We start from the raw sequence: 20,797 nt of genomic DNA on the forward strand, positions 1-20,797 counted from the left end.
TGGACTTAATGATCTTCATGTAGGAAAAGGCTGACTCACATAAATAAGTGGAGCCGAATAATGCAGTCAAGGAGGTAGCACATTTCCTCATGTTGGGGTACTTTTCCTGTGTGAGTAAGTTACGGAACTGTCCATGAGCCCTGGACTTCAGCAGAGAACACTCACAATCGTCGATGTCTTTCCACATTTGCTGGGTTAAATCCTCAGCCGTGGCTTCACAGCGCCGTGTAACTGTATGTCTTGACAGCTGCAGAGCTTTGATTGAAGATAATATCTCTGCCTTATTTGTAAAGTCTCTGAACAAGGAGTCAGCTGCTTCAACGAATGCTTCTTTTACCATCTCTCCGTCTTGGAAGGACTTATTGTTTTTAACGATGGCGTGACTCACCCGCAACGATGCTTCGGTGGCGGCTTTCGCTTTTGAAGTATGTTGAGTGAAAAATAAGTGCTGTGGACAACTGGGATTTTAGTTCGTCCACCGTTCTCTTTCTCAGCTGGCTTTTCGGCGTGAAGTCAATGTCGTATTTTCCATGAACAGTCCGAAAATGGCGCTCCACATTTTCCCATTCTGTATGAAAGTAACATGTTTTGCCCTCTTACTTGGTCCCGCTTTCTCACTCATTTTGCTCACCATATGTTTTAGCAAGGGCTTAAAATCTGAGGTAATTCGCTGACTAGCTTGTAAATTTTGCTGCGTTTAGCGCCGTTGTTTACGCATGCACGGCGACCTAAAGGTAAAAATTCAGTTGGCATCTGAATGGTTGCCCTGTATGTCAATCAGGTGACGGGACGTTTGATAGGCTGACAAATGTTTTTTTACTGTCACGCTGCGATCGACCAGTACTACCTCCGCGATCGACCGGTAGATCGCGATCGACGTAATGAGCACCCCTGCTGTAAAACGTTTTTCTGATGTCAGTTAGGAAACAAAAAAATTGTGTCAGTTGTCCTTTAATTATTAATTCACAATTTAGTTGTAGTAAAGTGTCTTTCATGGGAGAGCAAGAAAGCCCTGAGACCAGTATCCTCACAGGACCTCCGGTACTTACCTGCACAGTTAACGTTCGACCACCAACTCTGTCGCGGGCTTCCAAGACAACGGGACTGACGCCGTTCTCCAGCAACAGCTTGGCTGCACTCAACCCTGACAAAAGAAAAAGATGACCTCATGAGTCACAAGATAGTCTGATTTATGCTTAGTTGTCCATTTCATCGTTACATCTGACAAATGCAATGCGAGAAAGGAAGAGGTTATCGCGACTTCACAACAGATACAGAGAAAGTGATTTTTTCTCTTCAATTATAAAATGTTGAAAGGGAAGGTCTTAAGCTTTCACCCATGAACTAGAAAATTGTTTGATTTTTCTTCTTTTCCTTTCAGCTTTTCCCTTCAGTGGCCGCCACAGCGAATCAGTGTCCTCCATCTAACCCTGTTTTTTGCATCCTCTTCTCGCACACTAGCTACCTTCATGTTCTCTTTGACAACATCCAAAAACCTCCTCTTTGGGACTCCTGCGTGGCAGTTCAAGGCTTCTTCCAATATATTCACTCTGTCTCGACTGGATGTGTCCAAACCATCTTAGTCTGGCCTCTCTGATATGGTCCGCTGACTCACTTTTTTTCATTTCTATTAGAGGAAAACAATTAGCTTTTTTTACCATTTGACTCAATTGAATTCTGTCTGCGGTCTGTCATACCGCAGAAACAAACATTGTCATATGGCAGTCTCCGAGGGTCTTGTCAAAGAAACACAAATGTGCTTTTTTCATTTGAGTTCAATGATTTTTCTTTGTCCTCTTTAGTCAGAATAAAACTAATCTTACATCATCTCTGTAAACTATGGAGCAGCCTGCTCGCTTGATCAAAAAAATGCCATTCAAAGTTTTTGTTTTTTGCTGTTGTTGTACATAGAGAGAGGCAGCTCAACCCCACATTTTCTCTACGTATGTATGTGACATAATTTCAAACAAGCCTACCAGCTACAACCTATCTAGAAGTGGGAGCTTACAATCAAACCAAGAGTAAGTATACAAAAGTGATATAGATATTTCAAGTGACAATAGATGTTAAGAATGTTTGTATAGTGAATTGCACTGACAGTTGTTGCAATTAGTTATCTCAGTCAGTAAATTTTCTGCTGTTGGGGTCTACTATTGATGAGGATAAATAAACAAGAATTTGGTGATTTAAAACTGTCCTTACTGTTGTTAATAATGTACAGTAAAGTCTCGTTATATCGATATTCAAGGGAGTCCGAAAAAATATCGATATAACCGGGACTATCGATATATCCGATATCGATATAACGAGACTTTACTGTATTTCTTTTCTTTTCATTTTTCCTGTGAAAGCATTATTTTAGATGAAACAGAATTTGTTTTATATCAACCACCATCAATACAGAAATGGTCTAGTCACATGCAGATGGATATTTCAATCCTGAGTAGCTTGATGGATTCTAGTTCTGTTAGTTTTGTTTTCTTATGATCCGCATGAATCATTTTGACTCTCGTTTCTACTGAGTAAACTTCACTAGTTAGTCTTGTTCATCCCACCCTTTTCCCTTTGTGTCCAACAATAAGCTTCATTCAGCTCAACCTCTTTCATTTTTGTCACCACAGTCAGATTCAAAAGAGTTAGACTATATTCGACCCATATTCCAACTTCAAATGTGTTGAACTGCGGTAGCCGACATGATGAACACTTGAGAAAATCAACACAGGTCAGACAAGAAGCCATCATGTGATGTAAGTAAAATGGGCAGCTTGAAAACCCTGGCAGTCTTTTCAATATGACTTCAGTCAGAAGGAACTTGGGTGCACGCACGCACGCACGCACGCACGCACGCACGCACGCACGCACACACGCACGCACGCACGCACGCACGCACGCACGCACGCACGCACGCACACACACACACACACACACACACACACACACACACACACACACACACACACACACACACACACACACACACACACACACACACACACTGCACACCCACAATGTCTGCCTGGGTGGTACTGGAGAATGTCAGATGAGGAGCCAGTTGTGTGTGTTTTTTAAAGCATAATACCATCTGTGTTTTGCTGTTCATGTGAGGTTGGAATTATATTCCTGACAAAAACAAGCATGCAAAAAATATAGATACTGAGTCTGGACCCTGACACAAAACATGCATAGGGTTAGAAAGTTCCACGGATTTTCACAATTGGAAACTTAAGTGGGAGTTAAATAGTGGGATCTTACCTACTTACAAAATTACAGGTTGGCTCAAAAATGAATTAGGAAAATATGCATAATCCCATATTTAAATAACCATATTGGATGTAAGTTACATTTGAAGGGATGTGGTCAATTTACAAAACTGTCATTTGTATGCAAAATGGCATCCAACAAAGACGGACTGACAGGCTTTCTGTGGGTATTAATAGAATGCCTCCACATTTGAAAATTGAAGCGCATAATATGGTTGAAGAAGAGGCTTGAGAATCTTAAGGGAAGCCACTTAATTCAGGGATCTTTTGAGATGATTAAGATAAAAAGTGAAATGACACCAATTCACTGTTCCTGCATTCTGATCCTTTTCATTGGAAATACATCCATGGCCTAAATTTCAATATGTCACTGATTAAGCGTAAAAAATAAAATGAACTGTCTTTTTTTATTTTTACAATGTTTACCCAGCCTTTGGCTTGAATACACTTTCAGCCTTCTTACTGCTTCCAAATCCCTCAAAGCCAAGCTGAGTCTGTAAAGGTTTATGTGACTTTAAACATCGTTTGGGCTGCGTTAAACCAACTATTGGGCCCTTCTTAGACAAACACACTCAGCCCATCCAGGCTTTAGAGAACACATTAGCCGTGGACACAGCGGCCCTCGCAAATCCACAACGCTATTAAAGTGATGCTATTACCTGTAGCGAGCTGGGAAAGGTCATTGTCTGTCTTTGGAAACAAAGAGCATCTGTATGTTGCTTGTTTATGCCCACAGCTATAAGGCGGATGAAGAAACAGTAGCTGCCTATTAGGATTTTCCTTTGATAAGATTGTTTGGTTTGATAAAAAAAAAAAAGCTAGAATTATTATTTTCTTATTTGAAAAAAACCACTGAGAGCAACTAAGAAACAAAGCTATTCTTGCATGAATTGGCACAGAACAGGAGCACCAAGATAAAAAGGCTGAAAATTAGAGTAAGAGCTTTCATCTTTTGGAATGGCTGGGTACTTTGTACAAAAAAAAATTGATATTGTAATTTGATTTGCAATGCTTGTATTCAGTCATTGTCTCATGTATTTTTGAATATTTATTGTTAAACACAATGTTATGTTAATTATGCCTTATGGGATGCCAGTCCCAAGCCCGGATAAATACAGAGGGTTGTGTCAGGAAGGGCATCCAACGTAAAAGCTTGGCCAAAACAAACATGTGGATCAAACCTCTAAAGATGGAGGACACTGATCTGCTGTGGCGACCCCTTGAAGGGAAAAGCCGAAAGGAAAAGAAGAAGCGAAGGACTAAATAACATGAATTAATATTTGAAAAGTTGATGTATGACAATTACAAGTATAAACGTAATAAAAACACAATAAAGTATGTTCCATGGCAAGCAGTGTTTTGAAATTTGAGGTTTTTTTTTATACTCCCACATATCCTGTATGTGGAAGCTGAGAGAAGTGGGGGATCATATATTTGAAATCGCTGATGGTGTACAGTTGGTTGATTTGCTTTTTGCGGGTCATAAAATTATGAAGTGGGCTAGATTTGGCGCCCTGGCCTTGAGTTCGACACATGACCCTAAGGGGACAAGTATTTAAATTAAACATTAATTAGACAGACAGACAGACAGACAGACAGACAGAGACAGAATAGATTTGCTTGTTAATAGTCACACACACCCACAGACAGACAGACAGTTAATAGTCACACACACACACACACACACACACACACACACACACACACACACACACACACACACACACACACACACACACACACACACACACACACACACACACACACACACACACACACACACACACACACACACACACACACACACACACACACACACACACACACACACACACACACACACACACACGCATACACAGCAGTTGGGAAAGAACCCAGCAACATGCCGTTCCCTTGGCAACGGCAGTGCTCCTAATGGTTAATATGAAGTCACTTGGCAGAATTCAATGTTTCCCACTCTTCATATACTCCTTTCTGCACGCACACCTTTAATATTAAACCTCTTACTTTTATTCTTATTGGCCTCTATATTCTTGTCAATCACAAGTCCAGCACAAAGTGCAGTCTTAATGTGCGTATGGGTGGGCTCCACTTATGACTACATTCATCGATAGTGGAAGTCCAGGGTGGTGTGTAAAAAGCTGAAAAAAAGGCCATGAATGAGGGACCCCTGCCATGTAGATGAATTAGGTGAATTAGTCCAATGAATGACAATAAAATACATTTTCATTTTTTCTTTTATTGTGTTCCTCTTGATGGAAAGCAAACAAGAAATCCAAGAGAAGTGGGTCTCTTCAATCATGACATGAGAGGCTCTCTCAGTTGATCTCATTGATCCACATGTCCTTGACTGAGCATGTTTATGACCCTCTGCTTACTGCCTTGTACTGAGCATTTTAAGGAGAATGAAGAATTTTAATGTTACACTGTTCTGGTACTGCAAAAACTATCCAATGTTTTGCGTACAAAACACAACAGGGTAAACAGATAAATGGCCATGTCGAAGGCGGATCCTGCTGGGAAAGAGGTGGCACAAACTTTTAACTTAAAGGTCATAGGTGAAGTAAACGCAACCAACCATCTGTTGAGTAATACATAGGCTAAAACTATTTTGAGCATTTTTTTTTCTTTTTGAATGAAACACACCTAGGTTCATCGTTATACTCATAGCATGTGCTTAACAATAAAGATTTTACGTGAAGTAAAATATTTATTTCAGGATTTTCTAAAATGACTTCACACTTGACCTTTAAAACTTTGAAACAGATTTTTATGAGTAAATATTAGCAGGCGAACTCATGAACTATCTGGAATTTAAAATTATAAGTGTGTCACTTTTCTTTCACTTCAATGTTTTGGTCATTTGTGGTCATTTTTGGTCAGCAAGGTTTCAGTGTTGGTCGTTGGGTCATTTGTTATTCATTTTATGGTCAAATGTTTTATTGTTATTATCATTTTTGCTTATTCAGCATCCAGGTCTGTATTAGGGGGCCTCCATGGACTGTAGCTGGGTCCCCCATTTTATAGCCCCCCCCCCCCCACACATACACTTACACCCTCTTCCCCTTTCACATCCTTTCACTCCTTATGCATTTCCTGCCCACATTCTTGACTGCCCCGATCTGATTTACATCTGCTGAAGCAAAGCAGGGAGACAAATTTCCCTCTGCTTCCCCCTCCTTCTCACTGTGATAAATGGATGTCACAAAGCTTTAATGTTGCCTCGTAAAAGTCATTCGACCCCACCCATGAAGGACCAGTGGCCACGGGCAGCAGTCTCCAGCAGCGAAAGGACAATTGCATTTCAAGTGCGGAGAGAAACAGTCATTTGAGCAGACCGTGACATTTTTATACGTGTAAACAAATGATGTCGTTACAAGGGCCGAGTGTGACACACAAGTGGATTGACGGTAGCTTTCGGGAATTAGCTTGTTTTTTTCCACCGTTCGGGTACACTTGACTAGTATTTGAAGCGACACTGACCTCAATGTCTGAATGAGTCTGACTGACAAGACAAACGCACAGTTGAAGCCAGTGCAATGAGGGCGTCGGCTGCGAGGAGACCAAAACAGAAAGAAAACATCTCTTATTGTTACAACGTGAAAGCGTCAATCATCAGCAAAAGTCTCTCCAAACACTGTGCTAACACCCTACAAAAAAATTAAAAATAATAATATAAAAGTATAGAACCCACCAGAGCACCCCGAATGTTTTGGATGGTGGCTGAGTAATATGCTTTGTTGAAGGTTGTCAAAATGAATCAAGCAATACTGTAGAAAATATTTCCACCATGTGTGGACTCGGAATGCCATTGTATGCGAGCCAATTACAATATTGACTATACTACCATTAGTCAGTGACGTGCGGTGAGGTTCATGGCTGGTGAGGCACTGACGTCATCACAGTCAGATTTACAAACATATGAACTCCACAGAGTATCTTATTCACCATTTGATTGACAACAGTTAATGTGTTTTGTTTAAAATCTCATGTCCGCATTCTTTATACAGTGAGACCTCAACTTACAAACACCTTATCTTACAAACTTTTCGTCTTACAAACGTCAAATTTATGAAAATTAAACCTTATAATAAGCACTATTTTCATTATACACACCCACCACGACTGGCGTAGTGATCTTCGGCGGAAGCGCATGACCGAACAGCATCAGATGTTAAGTTACCAACAGTCCTTATGGAAGGTGACTCTCCTTCCATCAACGACCATCAAAAAGGTAAATACAGCAGTTTATTTATTTAATTACAGTCCTCATGTAATGCGCCTCCCTTTCCAAACAGCAATTCCCTTTGACCTTCGACCTCCAACGCCATTCCATCAAGCCATAAATGACCATCACAAATGTAAATAAAGTGACTTTATGATACAATGCAGTGTGTTTCTTTCATTACAATACAATAGCACATTTATTATACATAGAATAAGTTATGTTGTGTGTAGTTTTAAGGCTTATTTAGTTGAAAAGTATATTTTATTGAAAACCCAGGAACGGATTATTCCTATTTTAATGGTTTTCTATGGGAAATTGTTTTTTGAGATACACACTTTTCGCCTTACACACTGGGAACCAATTAATTTCGTAAGTTGAGGTCTCACTGTATAGAAACAAAGAATAAAAAAAAAATCATTATCATGTTACCTTTACTTATAAATGAAGTCCAAGTCCCTTTGTCTCAATGGAGATCACTGCCAGTGAAGAAAGTCGTCCTTGATCAGTCCTGTTCCGACTGTAAGTTTTCAGTCCTTTGTGCTGAGAATGACCGCTCCACTGATGCTGTAGTAGCTGGAACAGTGAGCATGAGCTGGAGCAACTTTGTCGCTTCAGGAATAGTTTTAATGAGATCCTTCTTGGCCAAAAAGCTGAGAAGCTGTCCAGGAGATTTACATTAATCCCTCACCATTTGTGAGCTATACCGTTTGTGAGTCCGATGTTGGTCTTCCTTTAATTATTTATCTCCTGCTTCGATTGAAAGTCCAGTTTAGAAAATTCTTTCAACTTAGATATGTTATCCACCATTCTGAAAATGGTGGAAGTTGAAAAAGGAAGAGTGTTGCATGACATTTAGGAAGGAGGTAAGACAAGCACTGGGTGGGCAGGAGGTCCTTCCAGATGACTGGCAAACTGCAGCGAACATAATCAGAGACACGGGTCGGAAAGTACTTGGTGTATCGAGTGGAAGAAAGGTAGATAAGGAGACTTGGTGGTGGAACGGGGAGGTGCAGGAGTGTATACAGAGAAAGAGGTTAGCAAAGAAGAAGTGGGACACTGAGAGGACGGACGAGAGTAGACAGCAGTACAAGGAGATGCAGCGCACGGTTAAAGTAAAGGTGGCAAAGGCCAAACGCGTCAGCGCAGAGCGCCGATGCGTATGTGGAACTGTTGCGGCTTGGAATTGAAGCAGATTTATGTGGAACAGGAGATGTGAGACAATCTCTTTTCGTCAATGGATGCTACAGCTGTGTGTTTGCTTTCAACATTTAGCTTGTAGTCGACGCGTACATTCCACCATGATGTCCATGATCCACTGGTGGAAAGACGCTTTGATCCTTTCCTCTTTCATCTAGAACTGCTTCATGTCATCACAAAGAGGGTACAGCAAGGCCTGAAGAATGAATGTCTCTCTGTGTCTTTGTTTTGTCATATAGTCTCTATGCTGTCATATTATTTGTTATTTAGGGGTTTTTTTGTTCTTTTGACTTCAAGACGGCGCCACGAGAGTGGCTGCCTTTCCAGCAGCTCATGTATTTTGTTTTTCTACTTTCATTCCTTTCATCACTTTGCTGCTGTGAAATGTAAATTTCTCCACTGTGAGACTAATAAAGGCATATCCAATCCATCCAATCCAATCCAAACAAGAGGCCTATGATGACTTGTATGCTCGGCTGGACAGCAAGGAAGGTGAGACTGATCTTTACAGGCTGGCGAGACAGAGAGACAAAGACGGTAAGGACCTGCAGCAGGTTCGGGTGATTAAGGATAGAGATGGCAATGTATTAACAGGTGCCAGTAGTGTGATGGCAAGATGGAAAGAGTACTTTGAAGAATTGATGAATGAGGAAAATGAGAAGGAACAAAGAGTAGAAGACGTGACTGTTGTGGACCAAGACGTAGCAAACATTAGCAAGGATGAAGTGAGGAGGGCGCTGAAGAGGATGAAGGGGGGAAGGGCACTCGGGCCTCATGATTTACCAATCGAGGTATGGAAGTGTCTTGGAGAGGTGGCGGTGGTGTTCTGACTGGGTTATTCAACAAGATCTTAGATGGTGAACAGATGCCTGAAGAATGGAGACGAAGTGTACTCGTGCCCATTTTTAAGAACAAAGGAGATGTGCAGAGTTGTACTAACTACAGAGGAATAAAGTTGATGAGCCATACAATGAAACTACAATGAAAGAGTAGTTGAAGCTAGACTAAGAGCAGAAGTGAACATTTGTGAGCAGCAGTATGGCTTCATGCCAAAAAAAAAAAAAAAAAAAAAAAAAAAAGAGTACGGCAGATGCAGTGTTCGCTTTAAGAATGCTGATAGAGAAGTACAGAGAAGGTCAGAAGGAATTGCATTGTGTCTTTGTAGATCTGGAGAAAGCGTACGACAGGGTGCCCAGAGAAGAGCTGTGGCATTGCATGAGAAAGTCTGGAGTGACGGAAAAGTATGTCAGAGCGGTGCAAGACATGTATCATAATTGTAAGACAGTTGTGAGGTGTGCTGTCGGTATGACTGAGGAATTCAAGGTGGAGGTGGGATTCCTCTGAGTGGGTCAGCGCTGAGCCCCTTCTTGTTTGCTATGGTGATGGGCAGGCTGACAGACGATGTTAGACAAGAATCTCCTTGGACCATGATGTTTGCAGATGACATTGTGATCTGTAGCGAGAACTGGGAACAGGTGGCGGAGAAACTAGAGATGTGGAGATATGCCCTGGAAAGGAGAGGAATGAAGATCAGTCGCAACAAGACAGAATATATGTGTGTGAATGAGAGGGATCCTAGTGCAAGAGTGATGCTACAGGGAGAAGAGATAAAGAAGGTGGAGGATTTTAAGTACTTGGGGTCAACTGTCCAGAGCAATGGAGAGTGTGGAAAAGAGGTGAAGAAGCGTGTCCAGGCAGGCTGGAGCGGCTGGAGAAAAATGTCAGGTGTGATGTGTAATAGAAGGGTTTCAGCTAGGATGAAAGGAAAAGTGTATAAAACCGTGGTCAGACCAGCCATGATGTTTGGACTGGAGACAGTGCCGCTCAAGAAAAGACAGGAAGCAGAGCTGGAGGTAGCAGAGCTGAAGATGTTGAGGTTTTCTTTGGGAGTGACCAGGTTGGATAGGATCAGGAATGAGTACATTAGAGGGACAACTCATATTAGAAGAGGATGCACAAAACCAGGATAGATGGAGGACATTGATTCGCTGTGGCGACCCCTGAAGGGAAAAGCCGAAAGGAAAAGAAGAAGATCCACCATTCTGAAAATAAGGCCAAGCAACACGAAAAAATGACTGGATGGTTGCACTTAACTTGCTAACTGTAGCTTGCTGTCACTAAAACTATTATTCTGCAGCCGAGGAGTCACTAGAAGAATCAGTAATCACCAGCGCCCCCTGCCATGAGGCCATGAGCTAGGAGAAATAGAAGGTGCAATTTCACAATTCATTGGCTTAATTATTAAAAGAGTACCAATACAGTGAGACCTCAGCTTATGAACAACTTATCTTCCAAACTTTTTCGTCTTACGAATGTCAAATTTATGAAAATTAAACCTTGAAATACGCACTACTTTATATATATTTTATATTTTCATTTATATACGCACTACAACCACCACGGCTGGCGTAGTAATCTTCGGCGGAAGAACACCAAAGCACACGACCTTCGGATCTGGCGGAGTGATCTTTGGATCTTCGGCGGAAGCACACGACCGAACAGAGCTCTAGCCGGGCCACCTTTCCACAACCCCTCTCATTGAATGCACAGGTCGATCGCCTCCTTGGAGCTTTTTGCTGATAATTTTACTATTGTGGGACCGAAAAAAACCCACCACGGCCAAAGAAGACACAAAATAAAATCATTGTCGCTGACAAGGAGATAATTGAAAAACACAAGGTGTGCATTTGTGTGTTTTAGTGGCCGAACACGGCTATGCTAAGTCAACCATTGCTACCATTCAACAGAGAAGCCATCAAAGGTGCGTGTGTTGCAAAAGGTGTTTTCGTGCTCTCAAAGCGACGGTCTCGGGCAATCAGAGTAGTTGAAAAACTTCTGTTAATTTTTATGCGAGAGAGCACGGCTAATTCACGCCGATATCGCCACGCGGCAACCTGAAAGTTCGGCGCTTATTGAGGATTTTAAAGTCAGCAACGGATGTTTCGAGAACATCGTAGGGCGAGGAGGAGGGGATGGCTGCAGCATCAAGTGAGCTCATCAAGGCAATGGTGGCAAAGTGGAATGGGCAGGCTTTTATCGAACAGTTCCAGATCCAGAAAAGACTGTGGCTATGAGAATCATCAACATGATGAATGATACTGTAATGCCTCAGTTTCATAAGACCTTACAAGTCAGAAAGCAACATGTGTCAATTAAGAGGTTTTTAATCAGCAAAAGTGATGAGGAGTCTCCAAAGAAGCAAAGAGAAGCCACACCAGAGGTTAAGTTAGCAACAGTCCTTATGGAAGGTGACTCTCCTTCCATAAGCCATCACTTACTTCACTTCACTTCACTTCATCCCATGGCCTAGAAGGCCGTAGGGGTGCCATGATGGACGTCTGGGCAGTCAGAGATCTCCAGCGCTCTCGGTCTTCAGCAGTTCGTAGCAGGGTGTGGAAGCTGCAGCCTGTCCATTCCTTAATGTTGTCCATCCAGCACTTCCTCTGTCTTCCTCTTCTCCGCTTCCCTTCCACTGTCCCCTCCAGGATGGTTTTGGATAGTGAGGTATGCCTTATAACGTGGCCAAACCAGGCCATTTTACGACGTTTCACCATTGAGAGTACAGGCTCTTGTTCTCCAGAAAGGGTGGCGACTAGCTGTCTGATGTAGTCATTTGTCTGGTGTTCCCTGTAAGATATATTGAGCATCCTTCTGTAGCGCTTATGCTCAAACGCCTTGATCCTGCGCTCTGTGTCTGCTGTAAGTGTCCAGCTCTCACAGCCGTATAACAAGGTGGAGAGTACTAGAGACTTGTACAGCCTGACCTTCACTGCAAAGCCGATGGTATTGCTCCTCCAAATTCTGGCCAGTCTTGTCATGGCTGATGTTGCTATTGCAATTTGTGATTTAATCTCCTTTGTGGAGCTGCCATCCTCACTCACAAAGGATCCAAGGTATTTGAAATCCTTCACCACTTCTAAGGTTAGCCATCAATGACCATCAAAAAGGTAAATAAAACTTTATTTTACAGCACAGTTTATTTCTTTAATTACAGTCCTCATGTAATGTGCCTCTCTTTCCAAACAGCAATTCCCTCTGACCTTCGACCTCCAACACCATTCCATCAATGACCATCATAAAGGTAAATAAAACGACTTTATTTCATAGCAGTTTATTTCTTTAATTACAGTCCTTATGGAATGTGACTTTTTTTCCAAACCGCAATAACCTTTGACCTCGGACCTCCAACGCCATTCCATCAAGCCATCAATGACCATCACAAATGTAAATAAAGTGACTTTATTATACAGTGCGGTGTATTTCTTTCATTACAATACAATAGCACATTTATTATACATAGAATAAGTTATGTTGTGTGTAGTTTTAAGGCTTATTTAGTCGAAAAGTATATTTTATGGAAACCTGGGAACGGATTATTCCCATTTTAATGGTTTCCTATGGGATTTTTTTTTTGTGATACACACTTTTTGGCTTACACACTCTGTCTGGGAACCAATTAAGTTCGTAAGATGAGGTCTCACTGTATTAGTGTGTTATATACTCTGCATGTACTTAGTATTGGATCACACATCTCGCAGTATTGCACACCAGTATTGAAAACAAGAATTGAGGCTCAGGTGCATATTGAGATGCGACTCGATTCACAACATGAGTTTCTAAGTGTAGCAACCCAGCATAATTTATTGGCTTGCAGTGAGAACAATCTAAGTGTAGATCAATAGTCTTCAGTGGCACCAAGCAATGTTTACCCCCATTTGATACATTGAGCAGATTGTTGTTTTGTCATCCTGTCATTTTGAATTGCGTGGACTAAAATATATCTTGAATGACTCCAATAACATGGTGCATGCATTTCCCAAGTTACAGATCAACAAACCAGACCACACACATGTTGCCTATACAATGGCAAAAATTGTAACCTTCAAACTTTTAGCAATCAATATAGTCCAGTTACTGATACTGATATGAGTCTTTGCATATTTCCAAAAATGGTGCCTCCTAGTAAAAGACTGTAAGCGCCTTCTCCTAGTTAGCTGCTGGACACAGCATCCATTTAAGACTAATAAATGGCTTGCTCAAGAGGTGTTTAGCCCTTGGCAAAATAATAGTTGTAGAATATAACAAAGTGTAACTTTTTCACTTCATGGTCATCGACATAAAAGGATATACTGCTGAGCACATTTGAATTCAATTTTGAGTCAAAATAGACATCCAAACAACAACAACAACAACACCACAAGTGTGGAATTTTCTGATATTAAGGATGAAGTTTTGTTATGTGGCATTCTCCGAACCTCTTTATCCTTACCATTGTTGCTGGGGGTGATGGAGACTATCCAAGCTGTCTTCATGCAGAAGGCAGGGGACACTCTGAAACGGTTACCAACCAATCACATGGCACACAGAGACAAACAACCATTCATGCTCACATACACACACACACACACACACACACACACACGCGCACACACACACACGCGCACACACACACACACACACCTGAGGACAATTGAGAGCGTTCAATCAGCCTGCCATGCAGGTTTTTGGAACATGGGAAGAAACCGGAGGTCCTGAAGAAAACCCATGCGGGCCCTGGGAGAACAAGCAAACTCCACACAGCGAGCCCGAACCCAGAATTCAACCAACGACCCATGCACTATGAGCACCATACACTAACCACTGCAGAATATTAATGATACATTAAAATCTTTGACAGCAACCAAGAAAATTTAGAATGATTTTGTTATTCTTAAGAATGCAGATTTACAGACGCTCCCCAACTTACGAACATTCAAGTTATGAATAACAGTACGTACAAACATTTTGCGGGTACAGTATGTCAAAAAATGTTCAGAGATGCTGTAAGTTAGATTTTGTATTGCGCGTCTTTTTCCGGCCGAGCTTACTTGCGATTAGTTGCGTACTGTGCTACACGCGCATGCATGCACACAGACACATTGGAGGTTTCAATGGCTGGAAGCTTACGTGACGGACACCAAAGCTGACCAACAAGCGCCCTATGCTGAAGCGTTGCCAATTATCAGGCCGATATCCGCCGAGCTTGCTTACGATTGGCTGCGCAGAGTATGCGGGTTGGGAGGAAATCCCTCTTCGCAGTTGAGGCTCAGAGGAGGAGACGAACGGTGATGCATAACAAAAAGTAATGGCTGCTGGCACATAATTACTGAATTACGCATATAGTGCACTCATTTCTGCTGCATAAATATTATTTATTGACAAATATGGCACCATCTTAAGGGTCAATAACACACTGTACCAAAACGTCCTAATTTTTGTGCTTCTTCAGTGTCTTCCATATCTTCAGAGGTTTGATTCGTATGTTTGTTTATATCTAGTGAAAAATATTGCATGAATATGAAATAATACAAAATAAAAAGAGAATACTTAAAGGGCAACCAACGTCACTTTTTTGTTTTTTAACTGACATCAGAAAACCGTTTTATAGCGTCTAAAATACCCAAAACACGCAGTATGATATTTTTATTCAAATGCAAAACACCAATATCATCACTTTGCTGCTGTGAAATGTAAATTTCTCCACTGCGAGACTAATAAAGGCAAATCCAATCCAATCCAATAAAAATGACTTAAAGTGTCCAAAATCTGCAAAAAAATGAGCTGCGAATTGGGCATTTTCAGAAAGTCCCATGCCCAGTTCGTGACGTCACGCCAAGAAGTCTTGCATTGCTGGAGAATCCAAACAATGGCTTCAGATTCGGAGAATATGCTTTCTTGTTACACATCCAGTTATGAATATGATTCAAATAGTTCTGAAGAGGAAAGCATACATGTTTGCAATCGATTAAAGAAGTCATTCCGTGTCATTTTGAGGCATCTGGACTGCAATGTAGCGTCCCACAAAATAGGCAAGAAAATGGCGACCAGCTCCTGTGAGGAATGAATCAGCCCGTTTCCACAGGCTGATAAATTCCTTCCATGGATCTTGGACTCTCTCTTCTGGCGGCTTTTGCGTGCAACACAGGGTTTTCAAACAAAACAGTACAGCAAAATACATTGACGTGATGGAAGGACGCTACAATGCGTCTTTTTTGCGGTCAGGTGGGGGGGTCCTTTCATGACGTCACGTACGGACTCGTCACCAACTCAAAAACAAGACTTCCTGAATGTTCAGTGCGAGTCTTAAAACGTAAAATATAGCTATATGCTGTGGAATCTTATTAAAATACGCCCAGTAGAAGTCATTTGAAGCCATTTTACAAATTGTGGACACAACTTGTCCGGAGACGTCGGTTGTCCTTTAAAAGTACACTTTAATACAAAACAGTACAACAAAAATTAGTTGATTGTTATTCATATTTCATATTACCGTGTGACATGAAGTTAAATCCACACGTCTCACTTATCTCACTCGTGAATGGCTTGTTGGTATTATTTGCACAAAGCTACTATTCTATTTTTTTTCAACATGTTCCGCTCGCCAAAGGCAATGACACGTCTGTGTAATTAATAAATAAGCAAGCCAAGCGATAGCAGCCACCTCACCACCCTCCCACCCTTTCTCCTGCTCTTACATAATAAAAGTCTGCTGTGCGTGGATCATTAGCTCTTACTCAACAGGCGTCGTTCTTCTGCTGCTAACTCCTACTACTCACCGTACACACCTATCGTAACCTTGTAAAGGCTATAACATATCGTTTATGTTTGCGGCTGGTACAATAGTAGTACGCATTGCTTACAGTGCAACAATTGTCTCCCCACTCCCATCAATCGCCAGTCAAGCCAATTTAGCAATTGTTGAACAATATGTTGATTAAACATTCAGGGTTATGGTCAAAGCGACGTGCTCCTCACCGGATATTCCTCCGCCGACCACGACCACGTCGTAAATGTTGCCAAGCGCCGTCATTTTGCTCGATGCTTTCGTCGTCTGGACTGCTGCTGCTGCTGCTGCTGCTGCTGCTGCTGCTGCTGCGTCGACTGCAGAGCGCATCTGTATTATAACAGACACGTGTGGGCGGAGGCTGCCGGACGGGCGTGCACCCCTCAAAATGACTCCGCCCCCAGCGTGGTTGTAAAAAAGGGACCTGGCATCAATATTTGCGAACCTCGTGTAGCATATGTATCCCATTCCTTCCATAAAATAAAGAGAAAAGACTCCAATTGAGTAAATAAACTAGATTCACTACTGAATTTAAACAAAGGTAATAAATGGAGGATCTACTTAATAATTACTGTAGCACAGTGGTGAGTCGCCAGGGTCTGCAAGGCATTCTCTGCTGGCCTAAAAATAACTGAATCACTGACTGATGTTAATTATATTTTGTCCATGGATTGTTCTTAAATAATTCCAAATTGTCTTTCTGCTACCTTTCATTTATTTTCATTTGTTGTGCGGCTTCCAGATGTGTGGTATCTATCTTCAGCCAATCATATTCCGGCCATCATTTGTTAACAGGGTAAAAAAATCAACCTGGACACCTTCACAATCAGTTCTGCGGGCCCTGGAGAATAAAAATAAATGTTGATGAAACAGTTGCTTTAACCAATCAGAGTTTGAGTTGGCAACCCAAGACCTGCTGTAAGGTGCGGGAGACGTCAGGCTAGTCATTTGCCAATCATTGTATCACTAGCCGCTAGTGAGGAGAGCTGGTCAGAGCTAGCACACTGTATACATATGTAGTGAGCTGCATCAGCAAATATATTGTTGTGTCGATTTAATAGTGGTTTTGTCAACTAACAATGGCTGAAGAAGGAGAAGAAATGGATTTGGTTGCAGATACAGTGATACCTCGGTTTATGAACCCTTTGGCTTACAAACGTTTTGGTTTATGAACGTTAAATTTATGACATTTTTACCTTGGCATACGAACTTTACCTTGGCATACAAACGTTTTTCATCCACAGAGCTGCCTCAATGAGTGATGTGTCGTTCCCGAACAAGCCCATTCTTCTAACAACAAAATGGCAACTGACTGTTTTTGTCTTCTATTCCCCGCTCCCAGTCTTCAGTTAAACCCACGTGATTGGTCAAGAACACAGCAGTGAAGGGAGGTGGTTTAAACATTAAAGAGACAGGCAGACGACAGTGAGAGTTTCAACTTTGATAGTTCAAAGGCAGAGTGTATACTGCAAGGTTAAAATATCCCATCAATCAGGCTCCACAAACAACCCGCACAAGCCATCTGTACACTTGATGCTAAAAGCTATCAACCCAGTTAAACGTAACACAATTTATGAGGAACTAGATAAAATTGTCACAGAGAAAGGACCTACAAGGGATCATTCCTCAAGATGGTGAAGGAAGAAGGTTACGTTCCTCATCAAGTGTTTAATGCTGATGCAACCGGCCACTCCATTCCATCAAGCCGTCAACAACCATCACAAAGTTAAATAAAACAAATTTATTATATAGTACAGTTTATTTATTTAATTATAATACCATAGCAGATTTATTATACATAAAATAATGTATATTTTGTGTAGTTTTAAGGCTTAGAAAATTAGAAAGTACAAAATTATGTTTCATGGGGACCTGGAAACGGATTATTCTCATTTTAATGATTTCCTAAGGGAAATTATTTTTTGGGATAAACACTTTTCGCCTTACACACTCTGTCTGGGAACCAATTCAGTTCGTAAGCCAATGTATCACTGTATAGTATACTGGTAAAGCCATTTTCAAGACGGACTCTTCAAGAATAGATGGAAATCATTAAGAAAGGTTGGAAAGCTAAGAAGCTAGCAAAAATAGCAAATAAATTGCTATTTCATCGGGAATCTGTCATGATCTGGTTGGCAACCAACGGGGGGGCGCTGTCGGCCCCGGCTGCACTTGCACAGGTGCTGGTCGTCCCGATCAGATTGGCGACCAACGGGTAGCGACGTCAGCCCTGCCGGCAGCCTCGCAGGTGCTGGTCGTTATAATCACTGTCACTTAAAATGACACTCGGCACGACCATCCGGGGCCGGTTCATTGTTTGTTTGCTGCTTGTTTGCTGCATGCATTGTGTATGTGTTTGTTTAACCTTGGCGGACTTTTACTTTTGGTCTTCTTTTGCTACTTTGTATTTTTTCCATTCAGATGATTTTTATGTTTTACTTTTTGTTCCTGCTGACTTTATTTTAATACAATTTGTCAAACAACCTCCTGCTCCCTCCTGCCTGCTTTTTGGGATCCGCACCCGCCATCACCACTTTGCAAACCGTGACAGAATCCAGACATTCATAGTAAAAATTCGAATAGTTTAATGACAGTATTTCTTAAGTTTCTGAAGGTCACACATCATTTCCTGGCCAACGGCATCCTCCAGTGGAAGTGTAGTAAATCACACCACACTCGCAGCTGTGGAGTGATTCTGACGTAGCACTACTGAAGGCCGAGGTTTGACATGCATGGACTGCCGCTGCTGTATCAATTAGAAAATGTAGGAAATCAACTCACCATTGGATTCTCTTGAGGGCGGCACAGTAGTCATGTGGTTAGCACAGTTGTTAGCACATTGTCTTCACTGTGCAGAGGTCGTGGGTTCAATCCCCACCCTGTGTGGCGCTTGCATGTTCTCCCTGTGCCTGTGTTGGTTTTCCCTGAGTACTTCAGTTTCCTGCCACACCCCAGTAACATGCAAGGCTGTGTCCTGGAAGGCAAATACATCCCCCTAAGATGGCTCTACCCAGAGAGAGTCTTGGCCCCACCTGGTGGAAGGCAGCAATTAAACCCACACACCTGCGGCTGATCAGGGCGTCATTGGAAAGCAGGGCTCTTAAGGCAGAGAGCCTTTGAGTGTGCAGTTTGGGGAAAGACAAGCTCGATTGCTGTGCTCTGTGGAGAAGTTGATTGCTGCGTGGAACTCATTGCAGGTTGGGACCACACGACTAGACACTGGATTTGAACCTAGCTAAGGTGGCTAGGCTACATGACGAGGACGTCAAGAGGGGTGAGGCCTAGAGACTCTTGTAAAGAGCTCCGTCTTCAGTTTTACCTCAGAAGAGACTTTATTTGGATTTAAGAAGCAGAAGAGACTTTATTTGGATTTAAGTATCAGAAGAGACTTTATTTTGACAAGTATTGGAAGAGACACTATTCGAACCTTTGTTGCTTGTGAATTCCCCCTGGAACCCTTGATTAAAAACCTTTTGTTTGTATCCAAACCTGTCGTCCATTGCACTTCTTGTCCCGTCCCGCTGAGAGCTAGCCTCTCATGATATCACATATGGTGGAGAATGCGGGCATTAGACAAACGTTAGTAAGTGCATGGACATTGATGGTTTGTGTTATGTTTTTTCTAAAGTGAAAATATCCTCAATTACAAAAATGGAAGACGTTTTGAAAACCCTGCTTGCAAGTCAGGAAGCCCAATATCAGACCAATTTGGCTCTCCTGGAGGAGCAAAGGAGAGCCAATGAACTGAAGGCAGAGGAATTGCTCTTGCAAAAACAAATGGCCGCCAAGAACACACCCCGGGTGAAGGCGGGGGATTTTTTAGCCAAGATGGGGGCGACGGATGATGTTGAGGCGTATTTGCATACGTTTGAAGCAACCGCCACTCGAGAAAAGTGGCCCAAGCGGCAGTGGGTGGGATTGCTTGCACGCTTCCTGACAGGGGAATCGCTGAATGCTGTCCTGGACTTGACCGCAGACAGAGCAGAAGACTACGACTATTTAAAAGCTGAAATTCTCAGCAGACACGGGCTCACCAAGTTCGGGATGGCACAGCGCTTCCACACCTGGACTTTCCAGCCAGACCAACTTCCACGGGCACAGATGCACGAATTGGCCCGCATCGCACGGAAGTGGCTGGAACCGGAAAGGAGCACGGCAGCTGAGGTGGTCGAGGCCATTGTCGTGGATCGCTCCTTACGAGCCCTGCCCTATGAGGCAAAAAGGATAATCAGTCAGCAGTCGCTGACTACTGCGGGTCAAACAGTGGCAGCGGTGGAGCAGTACCAGGCCACAGCGGAGATGCTGCGAACGACCAAGAGGGAAACCGGCAACACACCCCCATCCCGGACTGAAATGGCCCGCCCAAAGTTGCCCAAGCCCGCCAAGATTGCTCCAGGTAGTGTCAGAAGTCCACCCAGGCCGTGGCGGCCGCCCAGTGGCACCGAAACCAGACGATGCCACAGATGCGGAAAGGCGGGACACATCTCATGGCAGTGTGGAAAACCAGCG

General features: G+C 42.5%; 1 protein-coding gene across 4 annotated transcripts in view; it reads right to left on the minus strand.

The window, feature by feature from the left end:
- The window catches only part of maoa (monoamine oxidase a), a 47,269-nt gene extending 30,690 nt beyond the window's left edge, over positions 1-16,579 (minus strand). The window contains exons 1-3 of one of the 4 annotated variants that reach the window (XM_089003525.1): positions 16,480-16,534; positions 13,955-14,016; positions 1,050-1,144 (exon numbers count right to left, since the gene is read on the minus strand). In XM_089003525.1, coding sequence (XP_088859651.1) covers positions 1,050-1,144; positions 13,955-13,997 — 138 coding nt within the window. In that variant the 5' untranslated portion in view covers positions 13,998-14,016; positions 16,480-16,534. Of the gene's footprint in view, positions 1-1,049; positions 1,145-13,954; positions 14,017-14,145; positions 14,945-16,479 lie in introns of those variants that run through there. The other 3 variants (XM_089003523.1, XM_089003524.1, XM_089003526.1) reach the window with 3 other exon arrangements.
- Between the last annotated feature and the right edge of the window lie 4,218 nt (positions 16,580-20,797).

Source organism: Hippocampus bargibanti, linkage group LG08, assembly GCF_051943395.1.
Source record: "Hippocampus bargibanti isolate YZ-2025 linkage group LG08, ASM5194339v1, whole genome shotgun sequence".
Classification (NCBI taxonomy): Eukaryota; Metazoa; Chordata; class Actinopteri; order Syngnathiformes; family Syngnathidae; genus Hippocampus; species Hippocampus bargibanti.